This window comes from Carcharodon carcharias, chromosome 8 (assembly GCF_017639515.1).
Source record: "Carcharodon carcharias isolate sCarCar2 chromosome 8, sCarCar2.pri, whole genome shotgun sequence".
In the NCBI taxonomy this organism is placed as follows: Eukaryota; Metazoa; Chordata; class Chondrichthyes; order Lamniformes; family Lamnidae; genus Carcharodon; species Carcharodon carcharias.
In genome coordinates, this window is record NC_054474.1 from 23,259,621 (window position 1) to 23,279,526 (window position 19,906).

General features: G+C 39.8%; 1 protein-coding gene across 1 annotated transcript in view; it reads right to left on the reverse strand.

Annotated features, from left to right (window-relative positions):
* Positions 1-790: 790 nt before the first annotated feature.
* The window catches only part of glra1 (glycine receptor, alpha 1), a 149,419-nt gene continuing 130,303 nt past the window's right edge, over positions 791-19,906 (reverse strand). Inside the window, exon 9 of the mRNA XM_041193832.1 lies at positions 791-1,075. Coding sequence (XP_041049766.1) covers positions 791-1,075 — 285 coding nt within the window. The remainder of the gene's footprint in view (positions 1,076-19,906) is intronic.

The following is a 19,906-nucleotide window of genomic DNA, read 5'->3' on the forward strand; positions in this document are numbered from 1 at the left end:
TGAGACCTTGCTGTAAGCAAATTAGCTGATGTATTTGTCTACATAACAAGAGTAACTACAATTCAACCGTAGTTCATTGGCTATGCAGCGCTATGGAACAACAAGGACATGAAAGATACTATATAAATGCAAGTTATTTCTTCTTTAACTAAATGAAATATATTTATGAATTTAAAATACACAAATTTGAAACAGCTTATTATCCTTCCTGTTGTTAGTATTTTATTAATAAATTGGAAAATGAGGTTGATGTTATACATAATGAGTGTGATTAAGTACGGTTCTGCTGCAGCACTAAAGAGAATAGTTTGAAATGGAATTATTTTCTAGATTGAGAGAGAAATACTACAGTAATGTGATTTAAATGGGACGCAGAATGCTTAAAAGATGTTAACATATGATTAACAAAAGCATTAGAGAGAACATGACATTTTTAAAAAAAATTGGTGTGACCTTAAATGGAATATTTTAGATCAAGCACATGAGGTTTATTATTATATAGTCATTCCATTTTTCTCAGATTTTATACAGATCAAATGATCACATCGAGGAGTTTAATGAACCTTTTATATATATTTAATTATATGAAAGATTTTTTGACTGCATCTTCTCCTCTGTAATGCATCTGTGTTGCAGTTTTTAAGGATGCCTCCCTTCAGTCTGACTGTATATAGAAATTCTTTTTTTAATATATATTGCCATATTTCCATTATATTCATGCCTTACTGCATTGCTCATGTGCCAGATGCCGATATTCTTCCTGGCAGTGGAGTGTTTTCTCTCTCCAGATCTAGTCTTTGTGGACATCCTCACTCCTCACGATCTTGTAGATCACCCAGTAGAAAATATTAAAAATCAGGAAGACAAGGGGAAAAGCCACTCGTGATACTGTGTCAATTCTTTTTGCTCGGTGGATGAAAAGTTTCCTTGTCTCCTCCGATGATTTGGCCGGAGGTGAAGATGACTTTGATGTATTGTTATTGCCCTTAATGGCAACTCCATCCTTAGCTTGCAGGCAAGCAGGTCCCATCCCGTATGCAGTGAAGCTGAAACGGCCTTCTACTACCTCATCCTCCTGGAACAAATGAGAAGAATTGAGTTCATAAAGTCTTTGAGTGAAAGCCTGTCTAACCTCCGACCTTTCTACATTTGGGAAGTTTCAGCAGACCTTACAGAAAGTAGCAAGTTCAAGTGCAATAACTAGCTTAGTGCAGAGCAAAATGGCTTCACAGACATTGACTCAATGTCTTTCTGAACCAGAGAAACTGCTGTATTCTCTGCTCTTTCAGGTTATTAGTACGATCTGACATTGACTGAATATTTCAGAAAAATTGACTCCAATCCACACTGGTTTCGGCAGTTGAACTCAAGTGATTGCTTTAAAAAGTGTAATTAAGATAACCAGTCAATGTGGAGACAGAGATTAACAGCACAATGATGAAAACATCTGTTCATTGATCTGTAACCAACAGTAGGATTTTGAAAACAATTTAAGATGACTCCCATGAATTGCCATCAGTCTAGATCCCTCCTGGTCATTTCCAACTTCTTCTTTTTTAATTCTAAGAGACTTTGTTGCTTCTTTTTGTACCTCCTTCACCATCAATCTGTCCTTATCTGGTTAGGAGATCTTGCAACAGCTCCTAAATGTTGATCAGCCATCAACCAATTCCAATTCTTGTCAACTTATTCACAGCCACTATCACTTAACCACTAGAACTCATATCAACTTTTTTTTCCAAGAAGAAAATTCTCATCCTTGTTTTCAAATCCCTCCATGGCTTGGTCCCTCCTATGTTTGTAACCTCCGACATCCCTCCGAGATATCTTCTAATTCCAGCCAATTGAACATCACCATCGGTGGCCGTGCATTCAGCTGCCTAGGCCCTAAGCTCTGGATTTCCCTCCTGGCAACTCTCCACCTCTCTACTTCACTTTCTCCTTTTAAGGCATTCTCTGAAAACTACCTCTTGGGCCATTTTTTGCTAATCTGACCCAATGTCTCATATCTTACTTAGTGCAAAGCACCTTGGAACATTTTATTACTTTAAAGGCACTGCATTAATTCAAGTTGTTATTTTTTTAGCTTCAACTCTTCTAGCAGAACGTATAACCTGTCAGTCTTTATTTGTTGTTCACACAAAAACAGAAAATGCTGGAAAAACTCAGTAGGTCTAACAGCATCTGTGGAGAGAAAGACAGAGTTAACGTTTCAGAGCTGAAGAAGAGTCATACAGACTCAAAACATTAAATCTGTCTTTCTCTCTACAGATGCTGTTAGACCTGATGAGTTTTTCCAGCATTTTCTGTTTTTGTTTCAGATTTCCAGCATCCATAGTATTTTGCTTTCATTTGTTGCTCCTTTGCTACATTATCAATGGCTTTACACAGATGTAGAAGTGCTCAATCACTCCTTGAGGGATGACAATGTTTAGGAGAACATTTTTCCTTTAAACTGAGTGACAGTTAAAATTTTGTAAGGTTTCTTTTTCTGTCAGAGATTCTGATTATGGTAGTTGTGACGTGCTTTTTTTCTGACTCTTAGGATGGAATGTTCTGCTCTTGTTGGTGGTGAGCTTGGAGGCTGGAAGGGCATGCGATAGGCAGGATGGTGGTGTGCGGGAACCCCACCGCCTTCCCACCTCCTCCAGAATTAAGTTGGCGAGAAGGTTGATTTTCCCGCACCACTACCAATTGAGGCCCCTTAAGTGGCCTATTATTGACAACTTGGGGGCCTCGTCCCACCCCGACTGGTATTATCTCAGCTGTCGCCATGTGGCATGCGTGGCAGACAAAACTGTGCGGCCAGATCGTCAGTTCCAGGTGGGGAGCACTCAGTGCCTTATCGAGCAGCTTGGCTTTGGGTATGGGGGTGCCTGCCAACCCTCCTACACTCCTCTCCCCATGACCACCACACCACGAAACACGCCCCCGCTCCCGCATTACTTACCTCTGGCCTGCATCACTCTGCAATCCTGGGGCTCCAGCAGGTGTTTTTCCTGGCAGTAACTGCTTCCCCCATGGCACTGCTGAGCAGAAGAGCTGCCAGCCTCATTGGCCACAGCCTTCAGGCATCTTGATTCAGGGCAAGGTCCGCTTATAGCCGCACCACTGCCTGATTGGCTTGTGGCTTGGTGGGACTTTCTGAAAGAGGCAGTGCAGGTCTCTGGCCCCTGGTGCCTCAACAAGGTCCTTTTTTTTTATTAATTCACAGGATGTGGGCTTCACTGGCTGGGTCAGCATTTATTACCCATCCCTAGTTGCCCTTGTTCAGAGTCAACCACGTTGCTGTGGGTCAGGAGTCACATGTAGGCCAGACCAGGTAAGGACGACAGATTTCCTTCCCTAAAGCGCATTAGTGAACCAGATGGGATTTTAACAAAATCAGCAATGGTTTCGTGTTCACCATCATACTCTCATTTAAATTCTACCATGGCAGGATTCGAACCTGGGTCCCTAAAGCATTACTCTAGGTCGCTGGATTACCAGCCCATCAACAACACCACTACGCCATCACCTCCACCCTTATTCCTCTCTCTCTGCACGGTCTCTGCCAGAGTAATTTCACTCTGATTCCCAATTTTTCTTCCATACAAAACCTGCCAGATTTCACTTTACTCTGATCCTTGTGGAAATGTGCTTAACCTCTATTTAATTGAAATTCAAAGTCATAAACCTGTGTCATGTCACTATGAGGCGCAGACTAATCTTTTAACATTGTGCCATCCTTTCATTCAATACTTTAAAAAATGTGTATAATTTTTCTCTTTTTTCCTCTTCTTTGCTCCCATGTCCTTGTCTGCTCTTCCAACCATTTATATATATTGGTAGATGAACAATGAGCTGTCCTTGTGTTGGTGCCTGATTTATGCCAGCTGTCGGCTCAATGATGTGCAGTTATAAATAGCTGCATTGCAGACGGTTCATTTCCAGAAGACATTCATTCAGGGCTTAATTTTGATTCATAGCTTCACCTTTGATTGAAATCAGAACTAATCCTTTCTGTAATGCATGTCCTATATGACTGCTATGCATGTCAGACTAGGATACACTATCACTGCAAAACTGGGAACAAGCAGCATAAGTACCATGCACCAGAAGGACAAATAACAGGCACATAGAGCGGATAAATGAGACAAAAGGAGTGGGAATACTAGGCACAGTGAAATACTAGGCAGAGCACAATAAAACAGGGCAAAGGCAATCCCAGGCAGGATCAAATACTAAAGCAATCAGCGAGAATAATTGATGGAAGGGGCAGGAATACCAGGCCCAATGAAACGGCAGATATAAGAGGGACTATAATATGGCCGAGTAATGGGAATTCTGGTGCAAAGAAATGCAGCCCAAAAGAAGTAGAAAAGTTAGGTATAAAGACATGCTAGCCACAAATAGTGAAAATACTGGGCACAACCAGCAGAAATACAGCACACAAGGAGTGACAATCCAGACCTAATGAAACATCAGGTACCTGTAGGAGAAATACAGAAACAGTGAAATATATAGTATGAACAGCAGTGAGATCAAGCACAGACGACAAAAATAATGTGCAAGAGCACTGGAAATGCCAAGAATAAGCAATAGAAGTACGGTGCAAAAGCAACATACTGTGCATAAGCAGCAGGAATAATGTGTACAAACAACAGGAATACTGATAACAGGCGGTACAAACACTGTGTACAAATAGCTGTGATACTGGTAACAAGCAGAAAAAATAGCGGATGTAAGCAGCAAGAATACCTTATGCAAGGATCAAGAATATTGATAACATGTGGTGTAACATGTGTACAAGCATTAAGAATACTGTGTACAAGCAGTCAAATGCTGAACACAAGTAGTATAAAAACCTCCTTGTCAGTATTCATGCTGCTTGTACAAGTGGCATAAATATTGTATACAAATAGCAAGAATACTGCTCACAAGGAGAGTAAGTGGTGTGTAGAAGCAGCTTAAATACAGATAAAAAGCAGAACAAATGTGCACCAGCAGCAGGGATTCATAGTAAGTGTTAAAAATAATATGCACAAGCAGCGGAATACAAAACTCAGGAGGTGTAAATACTAAGCACAAGTAGTGGGTATATATTGTGTACAGACAACAAGAATACTGATAAGCAGCATAAATACTGTGTACAAGCATTGCTAAAACTGATAAAGCAGCATAAGTACCAAGTACAAGCAGCCAGAAAGCTGATAACAAAAGGTATAAATATTATGTACAAGCAGCAGTAATACTGATATCAAGTGGACTAAATATTGACAAGCAGCTTAAATTCTGATAACAAACGGAATATATTTTGTGTGCAACCAGCAAGAATACTGATAACAAACATAATAAATGCCATTTACAAGCAGCAGCAATATTGATAACAAGCGGAATAAATATTGTGTACAAGCTGGGGAAATACTACAACAAGCAGTATTAAGACTGCACAGAAGCAGCTTAAATGATAACTCACAAAATAAGTATTGTGTACAAGTAACTTAAATACTGATAACAAGCAGAATAAATGCCATGTAAAAGCAGCAGCAATACTGATAACAAAAAATATAAATATAATGTCCAAGCAGTTGGAATATTGATAACAAGCTGCATATATACTATGTACAAAACTATGGGAATACTGATAACAGGTGCTATGAATACTGTACACAAGCCTCAGGAATACTGATAACAAGCAGAATAAAAATATTATGTACAAACAGAAACAATACTAATAACAAGTGGTGTAAAGATCACACACAAGCAGTGGGAATACTGATAACAAGGAACATAAGTCCTATGTATACGTAGCAGGCAGGCCAATAACAGAAGGTTATTGTGTACGAGAGGCAGCAATACTGATAACCAGAATAAAGATTGTGTACAAGCAGAAGCAATACTGAAAACAAGTGGTATAAATATATATACAAACAGTAGGAATACCGATAACAAGTAGTATAAATACTGAGTGCAAGCATCTTAAATAATGATAATCAGAATAAATATTGTGTACAAGCAGCAGGAACACTGTGGAGCAAATACTGTGTACTAACAGTAGAAATAGTGTATAAGCTGTGGGAATACTGATAACAAGTTAAATAAATAGTGCACATAGACCTCATATACAGATAACATATAATATAAACTGTGCACAAGCAAAGGGGAATACTCAAGGGGAGGTGATGGCATAGTGGTATTGTTGCTGGGCTAGTAATCCAAAGACCCAGGTAATTCTCTGGGTTCAAATCCCACTATGGCAGATGTTGAAACTTTAATTCAATAAAAATCTAAAAATTAAAAGTCTAATGATGACTGTGAAACTATTGTTGTTGTAAAACACGCCTGGTTTACTAATGCCCTTTAGGGAAGGGAAATCTGCTGTTCTGACCTACATGTGACTCCAGACCCACAGCAATGTGGCCTAGCAAGCCACTCATCTGGTCAGGTGCTTAAGGCTTAGAGACCTCTGGACCTCCCTGCCCCGTGGCCTATCTCCTAGGACTCTGATCGCTCCCTTGTCAACACCCTGGGACCCCTGCCACTTACCTCTCCTCCAGTTCCTGGAGGAACTACGAGAGCTGCTGGCAGGACTTCCTCCCAGTAACGGGCGGAAGTCCAGCCTTATGCCAATCCTGCCATCTTTAAAATGCACAAGCAGCTTAACCACTGATAACAAGCAGAAAAAAATATTGACAGGCAGCTTAAGTACTGATAACAAAATGAATATATTTCACGTGCAACCAACAGGAAAACCAATAACAAACAATATGACTACTGTGTACAAGCAGCTGCAATACTGACAACAGGCTGAATAAATATTGTGTATAAGCAGCAGAAATGCTGATAACAAGCTGTAGAAATACTTGTCATGCCCAGTACAGGCATGAAGATATTACAAATTTTAAAGCTGCATTTTAACATGGATACAACGGCTTTTAAGATGGCTGGCAGCATATCATGTGATTTTGGCAATATTGACTTCAGTCAGACCTGAAACTCAAGCAAATATCTAATTGAAACATGGACAATCACAGCCACTTGCGAAATTCACAAATGTTTTTGTTAAGAATGAACTGTCAATAGAACAAGTCTATCACATATTAGCTGGCTTGTCTTTATACTTAACCCTGGGTCATCAAGACAACGAGGCTCAATATCTTTTCTGAAAGGCATTCAAAAGGGTAATTTAAATTGAATGGGCATTCAATTCCAAAAACCATAGCTGTCTCAAGAACTCTCAAAATGTGAAAACCTAACCCGCTATCTTTTTTGGAAGAAGGAATTTGGATTGGTAATTGGTCACATGATTAAGGCAGCCAGGTTTACTACCCGTTCTTTTAAAAATAACCATAGAAGCTGTTCAGACCAGAACCATCTGAAACACCATCCGAAAAACCATAAAATCAGTTGCAAGCCAACTACACAGCCAAGGTAAAACAGCAATACCTTGAAAGTTGGAGAAGGATTCTTCCTCCAACCTGTTCCAAATTCAAGTTCATCTGAGAGCCAACTTCCTGGCGATTCAAATACCAGAAGGTACACAGCTTACTTCTCTGGGTTACAAAACAGCTAAAACCTCAATTCATCTACAGGCATGCTATGAAATAGACTGAAATAGTACCAGGTAATAACTGTATTAGTTTTTTCTTCATCTGTAATCTTTGTATTTTTGATAGTGTGTGTGAGAAATCACATCTAAACCTCTGTGGCAAGTGTGTGATAATAAATAATCTTCTGTATTTTTAAATTCACCAAAGCTTGCTGATGGTAATTATTTAAAATTGGGACAAACCACTCAGAGGATAAGACATCACACTAACTTCACAGATAAAAACATGTTGATCATGGGCAATAAGAAAACACAAAACAAAAACAGAATTACCTGGAAAAACTCAGCAGGTCTGGCAGCATCGGCGGAGAAGAAAAGTGTTGACATTTTGAGTCCTCATGACCCTTCGACAGAACTTGAGTTCGAGTCCAAGAAAGAGTTGAAATATAAGCTGGTTTAAGGTGTGTGGGGGGGTGGGGAGAGAGAGAGAGAGAAATGGAGGGGGTTGGTGTGGTTGTAGGGACAAACAAGCAGTGATAGAAGCAGATCATCAAAAGATGTCACAAACAACAGAACAAAAGAACACATAGGTGTTAAATTGGTGATATTATCTAAACGAATGTGCTAATTAAGAATGGATGGAAGGGCACTCAAGGTATAGCTCTAGTGGGGGTGGGGGGAACATAAAAGATTTAAAAATATTTTAAAATAATGGAAATAGGTGGGAAAAGAAAAATCTATATAATTTATTGGAAAAAAACAAAAGGAAGGGGGAAACAGAAAGGGGGTGGGGATGGAGGAGGGAACTCAAGACCTAAAGTTGTTGAATTCAATATTCTGTCTGTGACACTGTATAAGCAGCTTAAATGCTGAAATTATGCAGAATAAATAGTGTACACAAACAGCAGCAATACTGATAACAAGCAGTATAAATACTATGTACAAGCAGGGGAAGTGTTGAGAAAAGCAGTATAAAGACTGTACAGACAGCTTACATACTGATAACAAGCAGAATAAATACTGCGTACAAAAAGCAACAATACTGATAATAAGCAGTATAAATGTTGTGTCAAGCATCAGAAATGCTAACAAAAAGCAGAATAAGTTATACAAAAATTGATAAACAAATCAATTTTTTACAACCTATATCAATGACTTGAAGGGACTGAATGTTTGGTGACTAAATTTTCTAATGACATCAAGATAGGTAGAAAAGTAAGTTGTCAAGAGGAGATAAAGGGTGGAATTTTCCATGCCTGCTGGCGCGGGCGTGATCGGTGGCGTGAGCGAACAATATGGCGCAATCAGTTTTAAGATGGTGATCGTCCGTTCAGCCCACTGATGGCCGGCCGTGTTTCCCACCATGAGACCGCAGGAACCTCATTGTAATATATCAGCATATCATTATCAGGCCAGCCCACTGGAATTGTACCCCCAACCCCCCCACGCTGGATCGTTCATCCACATCTTCGGGAAACCTCGCCAATGTGTTTCACAACAGTACATAAAAGGCTGCACTTGGCTTCAAGCTTCAGCGGCGTCGGAGTTAAGGGCAGCCTTGCCGCTAAGGCAACTCATGGTTGCGGGGGTGGGGGGGTAGTTAAGGGCTGCTCTGTCGTGGGGGGTAAGGTGGGTGAGGGAAGTGGCTACACATTCGGGAAACCTGTATAAAGTGACCATTCCTCTGCAACTGGGATAGTTCAGGCACAGCCACATTGATATGATTGGGTTCGGGATCCTAGCTTATTTGCCCACTCAAGCAACGCAGAGGCATCAAAGTGCTCCAGAGCTTCCCCCGCACCTGGGACAGACTGCAAATTCATGAACATTTCAGTGCCCTGCAGAACAGTTGGACGATTGCACACGTTGCACAATCTCCTCGCTAAAGCCGGCCATGGAGCAGTCACTGCTGGAGGTCCTCACAGCCCCCTGCAATGTCCGCATCCTGGTTCGGACCAATCTCCCTCATGGGTCAAGCTAACAGGGCAGCCATACAGCGCACTAATCTCTGGCCATCCAAGTGGTGGTCGGCACTCCCCGGGAAGCATTAAGAGGCCGTCACATTTAACCAGGACAGGTCCTTAGTACACCCATGCTAACCACATGTCTCTCTCTTTCATCCTGCAAGAGGAGTACATCAGGATCATGGAGCCTGGTGAACTAGCTGTATGCCTGATGGCCTAGAGAGCATGAAGACGATGGAGGAGAGAGCGACTGAGGTTCCTGGCTACACAGAGGCAGGAGCAGCAACCTCAGGAAGAAGGAGCAACTGGGGCTCCCGGACGTGCTACCCAAGAGCCACAGCGAGCCGTCGCAGGTCGGCGCCTAGCAACACCCAGGGTCTATAGACACCACCTTTCATTCCTGCAGATGACCCAGAACCAGTTTGCCCAAGACTGTGCATGTCTAGAGAACTTGTTGGTTACACCTGCCAGCTACTGCAGGATTTGGTGCCAAGGGGACATCAAGGCCAACATCTGCTAGTGGCCGTGAAAGTGACCGTGATGCTCAATTTTTATGCCAGTGGCTCCTTTCAGGGCTCCACAGGTGACCTCTGTGGGATCTCACAAGCCTCCACTCACAAATGCATCCTTGAGGTCATGGATGCCATCTTTGCGAGGGCACACAACTTTGTACATTTCACCTGGGACCAGGACAGCCAGCACGCAACAGCAATTGGATTTGCCCAGACCTCGAATTTCCCACAGGCGCAGGGTGAGATCTACTGCACTCACGTGGCACTCAGATCTCTGTCGCAACACACGGTCAACTATATCAACCACAAGGACTTCCATTCGCTGGAAGTGCAGCTGGTGTGCGACTACCAGAAACACATCCTGCAGGTGTGCGCACAGTTTCCAGGGAGTGTGCATGACGCTTACAACCTCAGTCGGTCACAGATCCCTGACATCTTACAGGGTCCACTGAAGCTGCAGGGATTCTCCTTCGGGACAAGGGCTACCCACAGATGCTGTGGCTGATGACGCTCATACGGCAGCCTCAGACTGCAGCAGAGTGGCGGTTTAATGAGGCTCCTTGGTGGAGCAGACCATTGGGATGCTGAAGATGAGGTTCGGGTGCCTGGATCAGTCTGGTGGTGCCCTGCAATACAGTCCGCAGAGGGTGTCACGCATCGTCATTGTCTGCTGCGCCCTTTACAACCTGGCACTGCAACGGGGACATGAACTGGCTGAGGAGGAGATGGAGGAGCTACACGTCTCCTCCACTGAGGAGGATGCTGAGGGGGATGAGGATGAGGAGGTCCTCAGAGACGACAATGATGTGGATGAGGCCCTCGCATTGGCTAGATGAGGCAGGCACGCTCGGGAGGCCCTCGCAGCTGCTAGATTTGTGGAGGATGATGACGACATGCAGTGAGGTGACACCATAGTTCCTCACAATGCATCTGTGAACATTTGACTCCAGCCTGGCTTATGGCAGCATAAATACCCTCTGTGAGAATGCTCCTGTCATGGAGATGCACTGGAGGCCCTAATACCCGCTTGATGGCAGGAGGATGATGATGACATGCAGTGAAGACATTCCATAGATCTCTACATAGCCTCTGAGAATGTCTGACTTGTGCCTGGCCGAGGGCAGATCGCTTGCACTTTGTAATCAGGGTCATATCATAGAAATGCAACCATGAAACTTTAGAAGCATCTGAGAGGAACTTGGAGTGGATCCAGTTGTCATGGTCCATGTAGGGACCAACGAAATAGACAGGGCAAGGAATGAGGTTCTGCACAGTCAGCATGAGGGGCTAGGCACCAAATTAAGAAGCAGAAATTCAATGGTAATAATCTCTGGATTATTACCTGAGCCACGTGCAATTTGGCATAGGGCAAATAAGATTAAAAAAATGAATATGTGGCTCAAAGACTGGTATAGTAGAAGTGGGTTTGGATTCATGTGACACTGGCAGGAGTACTGGGGAAAGTGGGCGTTGCACTGTTGGGAAGGTCTACACCTGAACCATGCTGGGACCAGTGTTATAGTGAGCCAAGTAACTAAGGAAGTAGGGAGAATTTAAAACTAAATAGTGAGGGCAAAGGATCAAATTTGGAAGATGTGGTAAATCAAAGAGTAAAGACAAGGCAAGGGAGAAAGGTACTAATACGGGAAATGATAAACAGACCATGACAGGGAGGCACAGAGAGTACAAATCTAAGTGTAAATCAACATATTTGAACAGATCACTGTTGCTGGGTCAAAATCCTGGAACTCTTTAACAACACTGTGGGTGTACCTACACCCATATGGACAGCAGCCGTTCAAGAAAGCAGCTCACCACCACCTTCTCAAGGTCAACTAAGAATGCGCAATAAATGCTGACCCAGCCAATGACACCCACATCCCATGAATAAATTTAAAAAAAGGTAAGACTGGAGGTTACAAAAAAATAAAATGACAAAACTAAAAGCTCCGTATTTGGATGCATATAGCATTCAAAAAAAAGATGAACTGATAGCTCAAGTAGAAATAAATAATTACAATCTGATAGCCATCATTGGGATATGGCTGGAGGATGACATAAGTTGGAACCTGCATATTGAAGGGTACATGGCATTTAGGGAGGATGGAAAACTGGGAAAAGGTGGAGGTGTGGCTCTGTTAATTAATGATGGTAATAGCACAATAGAAAGGGATGCCCTCAATTCAGGAAACCAGGTTGTAGAAGCAGTTTGGGTACAGATGAGAAATGATAAAAGGCAAGATGTCACTTGTGGGAGTGGTGTACAGGCCCCCTGACAGTACCCACATGATAGGAGAGATCATAAAGGGAAAAAACAATGGGAGCTTGTCAGAAAGTTATGGCAATAATCACAGGGGATTTTAATCTACATATAGGCTGGAAAAATCAGATGAGCAAAGGTAGCCTAGATAAGGAGTTCAAAGAATATTTTCAGGATTGTTTCTTAGAGCAACATATTCTAGAACTAACCAGAGAGCAGGCTATACTAGATCTGATATTGTGCAATGAGATAGGATTAATTAACGACCTCATAGTGAAGGCACCCCTAGGTAGCAGAGATCATAATGTGCTTGAATTTTACATTCAGTTTGAGGGAGAGAAGAGTGGATCCAATACTAGTATTTTAATCTTAAATAAGGGCAATTATGAGAGGCATGAAAGCACAGCTAGCTAAAGTAAACTGGCAAATTAGGCTAAGGGATAGGTCAATAGAGATGCAGTGGCAGACATTTAAAGGGATATTTCAGAATAAACAGAATAGGTACATTCCTATAAGAAAGAAAAATTCTAAGAGCCAGACCCACCTTTAGTGGTTAATTAAAAAAAAAAATTAAAGCTAGTATCAAACTTAAAAAGAAAGCATGTAATTGTGCAAGGATGGGTGGCAGGTCAGAGGATCAGATAGAATACAAAAAAAAAGCAAAAAATGACAAAAGATTCATAAGGAGTGAACAATTGGAGTACAAGAAAAAGCTAGCTATAAATATAAAAACAGATAGTAAGAGTTTCTACAGATATTTAAAAAAGAAAAGAGTTAAAGTGGGCATTGGTCCTAAAGAAAGTGAGTCTGGGAATTAATAATGGAAAATAAGGACTTAGCAGATCAATCGAACAGGTATTTTGCATCAGCCTTCACTATAGAGGACACAAATAACACCCCAGAAAGCTGTAAATCAGGAAATGGAAGGGAGGGAAGAACTGAGGAAAATCACAATCACCAGGGAAGTAGCAATGCGCAAATTGTTGGAGCTGTGGACTGACAAGTCCTGTCTTAAAATAAATGGCTAGTGAGATAGTTGATTGTTGGTTTTAATTTTCCAAAATTCTTTAGATTTGGAGAAGATTGGAAAATAGCAAATCTAACTCCTTTATTTGAAAAGGGATGGAGACAAAAAACAGGAAACTATAAGATAAAAGCAAAAAACTGCAGATGCTGGAAATCCAAAACAAAAACTATAGGCCAGTTAGCTTAACATCTGTCATAGGAAAATGTTAAAAGCTATTATTAACAATGTTATAGCAGGGCACTTAGATAACTTCAAGGAAATCAGCCAGAGTCAACATGGTTTTGTGAAAGGAATATCGTGTTTAACCAATTTATTGGAGTCCTTCAAAGAGGTAACATGTGCTGCATCTAAAGGATGTTGGATGTAATGTACTTAGATTTCCAGAAGGTATTTGGTAAGGTGCCACATCAAAGGTTATTACTGAAAATAAAAGCTCATGTGTAGTGGGTAACATATTGGCATGGATAGAAGATGGTTAGCTAACAGGAAGCAGAGAGTAGGCATAAATGGGTCACTTTCTGGTTGGCAAGATGTAATGAGTAGCCTGCCATAGGGATCAGTGCTGGGGCCTCAACTATTTACAATTTATACAAATGACTTGGATGAAGGGACCAAAGGTATGGTTGCTAAATTTGCTGATGGCACAAAGGTAGGTAGGAAAGTAAGTTGTGAAAAGAACATAAGGAGGCTAGAAAGGGATATTGATAGGTTAAGTGAGTAGTCAACGATCTGGCAAATGGAGTATATGTAGGAAAATGTGAAATTGTCCATTTTGACAGGAAGAATAAAAAAAGAAGCATATTATCTAAATGGTGAAAGACTACAGAGCTCTGAAATGTGGAGGGATCCGGGTGTCCTCGTGCTTGAAACACAAAAGATTATTATGCAGGTACAGCAAATAATTAGGAAAGCTAATAGAATGTTATCATTTATTGTGAGGATAATTGAATACAAAAGTAGAGAGGTTATGCTTCAGTTATACAGGGCATTGGTGAGACCACATCTGGAGTACTATGTACTGTATTGGTCTCCTTATTTAAGGAAAGATTTAATGCATTGGACCAGCTCAGAGAAGGTTTACTAGACTAATATCAGGGATGGGCGGGTTGTCTCATGAGGAAAGGTTAGATAGGTTAGGTTTGTCCAACCTTTCCTCATGCTGGAGTTTAGAAGAACAAGAGGAAACTTAATTGAAACCTATAAGATCTTGAGTGGTCTTGACAGGGTGGATGTGGAGAGGGTGTTTCCTCTGGAGGGAGAATCTAGAACCAAGGATTACTCATTAAAAGTAAGAGGTCATTCATTTAGGACAGAGATGAGGGGAAATGTTTTCTCTGAGAGGGCTATGAGTCTTTGGAACTCTCTTCCTCAAACGGCAGTGGAAGCAGTGTCTTTGAAGTATTTAAAGCAGCGCTAGATAGATTATTGAAAAGCAAGGAGGGTAAAGGTTATTGGGGTAGGTGGGAATATGGAGTTGAGATTACAATCAGATCAGCCATGATCTTATTGAATGGCAAAGCAGGATTGAGGGGCCAAGTTGCCTACTCCTGTTCCTAATTCATATGTTCGAAACATAAAGTTTGAAAGGTGATCTTTTTGAAACAGGTAAGATCCTGAGGGGACTAGGTAATGTGGATACCAGGAGGAGATTTTTTCTTGTGGGGAGACTAAAACTAGGGGACACAGTTCGAAAATAAAAGGCCTTGTCTTAAAGACTGAGATGAGGAGAATTTTTTTCTCTGAAGGCCATTAGTCTGTGGAATTCACTTTTGGAGAAAGCTGTGGAGGCCAGGTCAGTGAATTTATCCAAGGCTGTGTTGGATAGTTTTTTTTGATGGACAAGGGATCAAGGGTTATGGGCAGCAGACAGGAAAGTGGAGCTGAAACCACAATTAGATCAGCTATGATCTTATCAAATGGTGGACCCAGACTTGAAGGATCGAATGGCCTACTCCAGCTCCCAAGTCCTTTGTTCCCATGTTCCTATATTGTGTACAAGCAGCAGCCATACTGAAAACAAGTGGAGTGAATACCATATACAGCCGTTGGGAATACTGGTAACAGGCAGTATAAATACTGAGTGCAAGCATCTTGTATAATGATAACAAGAATAAAGACTGTGTACAAGAAACTTAAAACTGATAACAAACAGAATCAATATTGTGTACAAGCATGTGGAATATTGTTAACAGACAGTATAAATACCATGTCCAGGCAGCAGGAATACTGATAAATGTAGTAAATACTGTATACAAGCAATAGGAATACTGATGGCAAGTGGTATAAATGCTGTGTACAAGCAGCCGGATTACTGATTACAAGTGGTATAAATATTGTGTAGAAACAACAGGAATAATGATAACAAGCAGTATAAGTACAGTGCACAAGCAACAGGAACATTGATAAGCAAAATAAAACAGTGCACAAGCAGTGGGAATACTGATAACAAGCGGTATACTGTGTACAACTATTGAGATTACTGATTAAAGACTTTGGAAATACTGTGTACAAACAGCTTAAACACTGATTTTAAACGGAGTTAACATTGAGTAGAAATAGTTTAAGTACTGATAACAAACGGAATACATAATTGTGTACAACCAGCAGGAATACTGACAACATACAGTATAATTACTGTGAACATGCAAGAGCAATATTCATAACAAGAGGTATAAATACTGCGTAAAATCAATGGGAACACTGATAACAAGCAGTGCAAAGACTGCGTAAAAGCAGCTTAAATAATGATAACACGCAGAATAAATATTGTGTACAAGCCGCAGCAATACTGATAACCAGCAGTATAAATACTATGTGCAGAGAGTGGGGATACGGATAACAAGTGATAGAAATACTGCGTACAAGCTGCAGGAGTAATTTTAGAAGTTATATGAAAGCTTTGCACAAGCAGCAGTATTACTGATAACAAGCAGAATAAATACATTGTAGAAGCAGCTTAAATATTGATAACAAGCAGTATAAATACTGTGTACGAACAATGTGAACACTAATAATAAGCAGAATAGATAGTATAGACGCACCAAGAATAGTGGTAAAAATACACTGTATAAGCAACATAAATACTGTTAACAAGCAATATAAATACTGTGTACAAGCAGGGATTACTGGTAACGAGTAGTACTAATGCAGTGTGTAAACAGCAGGATTACTGATAACAAGTGGCATTAATACTGTGTTTAAGTAGCTTAAATTCTGATAATAAAGCAAAATAAATACTGTGTCAAGCAACGGGAATACCAGTAAAAAGCAGAATAAATATTGTATGCAAACAGCAACAATATTGATAACAAATGCTATATAAATACTTTGCACAAGCAGCAAGAATATGTTAAAAGATCAAATATTTAATACAAGCAGCAGGAAAACTGATAACAAGTGGAATAAATACGGTGTAGAAGCAGCTTAAATAGTGATAACAAGCAATATAAATATACTGTATACAACCAATGTGAATACTGATCAGCAGAATAAAGACTTTGTACAAGCAGCTTAAATATTGATAACACAGAATAAATATTGTGTACAAACAGCAGCAATACTGATAACAAGCATTATAAATGCTGTGTACAAGCAGCAGGGATGCTGATAAACTGTGTAAATACTGTGTACAGGCCACAGCAACACTGATTACAAGTGCTATGAATATTCTGTACAAGCAGCAGCAATACTCATAACAAGCAGTATAAATACTGTGCGCAAACAGCGGGAATGGTGATAACAAGTGGCATAACTACTGTATACAAGCAACATAAATACTGATGACAGTTGGAATAAGTAGTGTACAGGCAGTTTAAATACTATTATCAGGCAGAATAAATACTGTGTACGTCAGGAATACTGATTACAAGTGGAATATATACTGTGTAGAAGCAACTTCAGTACTGATAACATGCAGTATAAATACTGTGTTCAAGCAGTGTTAATACTGATAAGAAGTGGAATAAATATTGTAAAAAAGTACGAGGAATATGGATAACCACCAGTAAAAATACTGTGTGCAAGAAGCTGGAATAATAACAAACATTATAAATACAGTGTCGAAACAACAGGAATGCTGATAAACTGTATAAATACTATGAACAAGCAACAGCAATACTGATAACAAGTGGAACAAATGTTGTGAACAAGCAGAATAAATACTGCGTACCGCAAATGGGAATACTGATAACAAGCACTATAAATACCATGTACAAGCAACAGAAATACTGATAGCGGGTGGAATTAAAAGTGTACACTGTTAACAAACAGAATAAATACTGCATATAGCCAGCAGGAATACTGATAGCAAGCAGTATAAATACTGTGCCAAAGAGTGGGAATACTAATATCAAATAGAAAATAAATTGTGTTCAAGTAGCTAGATTGCCGATTACAAGTGGTATAAATACTGTGCGCAGGAAGGGTGAATACTGATAATGATCAGTATAAATAATGTACAGAAGCAGCTTAATTACTGATAACAAGCAGCATAAAAACTGTGTACAAGATGCTTAAATGCAGATAAGAGGAATAGATATTGTGAACAAACGGAAATATACTGTGTACCCCCAGTGGGAATACTGATAACAAGCGCTATAAATACGGTGTACAAGCAACATAAATATTTTTAAATAAGCAGAATAAATATTGTGAACAAGCAGAATAAATACTGTGCATAACCAATGGGAGTACAGATAATAAGCAGTATAATTACTGTGTACAAGCAACATAAATACTGATAGCAGGTGGAATAAATAGTATACACTGTTAACAAACAGAATAAATACTGTGTACAGCCAACAGGAATACTGATAACAAGCAGTATAAATATTGTGTCAAAGAGTGGGAAAACTGTTAACAAATGGAAAAAGCATGTGTTTAAGCAGCTGGATTGCTGATTACAAGTGGTATAAATACTGTGTGCATGAAGAGCGAATACTGACGCTGATCAGTATAAATACTGTGTAGAAGCAGCTTAATTACTGATAACAAGCAGTATAAATGCTGTGTACAAGCTGCTCAAATACTGATAACAAGTGCTATAAACACTGTGTACAAGCAACTGGAATACTAATAACAACCAGTGTTAGATACAGTGTACAACCAGTGGGACTACTTATAACAGGCAGATTAAGCACTGTGTACAAGCTGTAGGAATACTGTTAAAAAGCAGTGTACTGTGTAAAAGTATAAGTGGTATAAATATTGGTACAAGTCGCAGGAATACTGATATAAATATGTTGTACGAGCAGTGGGACTATTTATAACAGGTAGTATAAGCACTATGTACAAGCCACAGAATACTGCTAAAAAGCGATGTAAATACAGTATAAAAGCAATAGAAATACTGATTAAAAGTGGTATAAATACTGCGTACAAGCAACAGGAATACTGATAAACAACGTAACTACTGTGTAGAAGCAGCAGGAAAACTGTGTACAAGATGCTTAAATGCAGATAACAAGAGGAATAAATTTTGTGAACAAACGGAAATATACTGTGTACCACCAGTGGGAATACTGATAACAAGCGCTATAAATACGGTGTACAAGCAACATAAATATTTTTAAATAAGCAGAATAAATATTGTGAACAAGCAGAATAAATACTGTGCATAACCAATGAGAGTACAGATAACAAGCAGTATGAAAACTGTGTACAAACAGTGGAAATACTGATACCATGCAGTATAAATATTGTGTACTATGAGCATCAAAACTGATAACAAGTAATGTAAATATTGTGTACAAGCTGCAGGAAGCCTGATAACTAGCAGTATAAATCCTGTGCACAAGGAGCAAGAATATCTATAACAAACAGTATAAATACTGCGTACAAGCTATAGAGATACAGATAATAAATGGTACAAATAATGTGTGCAAGCAGTGGAAATACACTAGATGACTAAGTAAGTAAATACTCTGTACAGCCAAAAGGAACACTGATAACATGCAGAGTAAATACTGCGTAGAAGCAATGGCAATACTGATGATAAATGATGCAAATATATCAGCAATGGGAATACTGATAAAAAGCCTAGTAAATACTGTACACTAGCAGCTTAAACACTCATAACAAGTGGTATAAATCCTGTGTACAAACGGGAAGAATACAAGTAACAAGTGGTATAATAAGTGTACAGGTTACGGGAATACTGATTACAAGTAGAATAAATAATGTATATAAGCAACTGGAATCTTCTAACAAGTGTAAATATTTTGTCCCAGCAATGTAAATACTGATAACAAGTGATATAAATATTGTGGACAAGTGGCACAAATACTGATGAAAACCTGTGTAAATATTGTTTACCATCAATGGTATTACTGATAACAAGCAAAGTATACAAGCAGCTGTAATACTTTTCACTTGCAGTTAATGTACTATGTTCAAGAATTGGAAATTTGGAGGAAGATGTTTGATTCTCATACAAGTACTCAGATTAGAATGGAGAGATGTACTGAACTCTTCTTTATTTAAGTAGCAAATAGAGAAATTTCATTAACATGTTAACCTGCAAATCCAGACTGTGGTTAATATGGAATAAACAAGCCACAGAATAAGATATCCAGCCCGAATGACTTTAGTTTCTATGAATTTATGAATTCATCA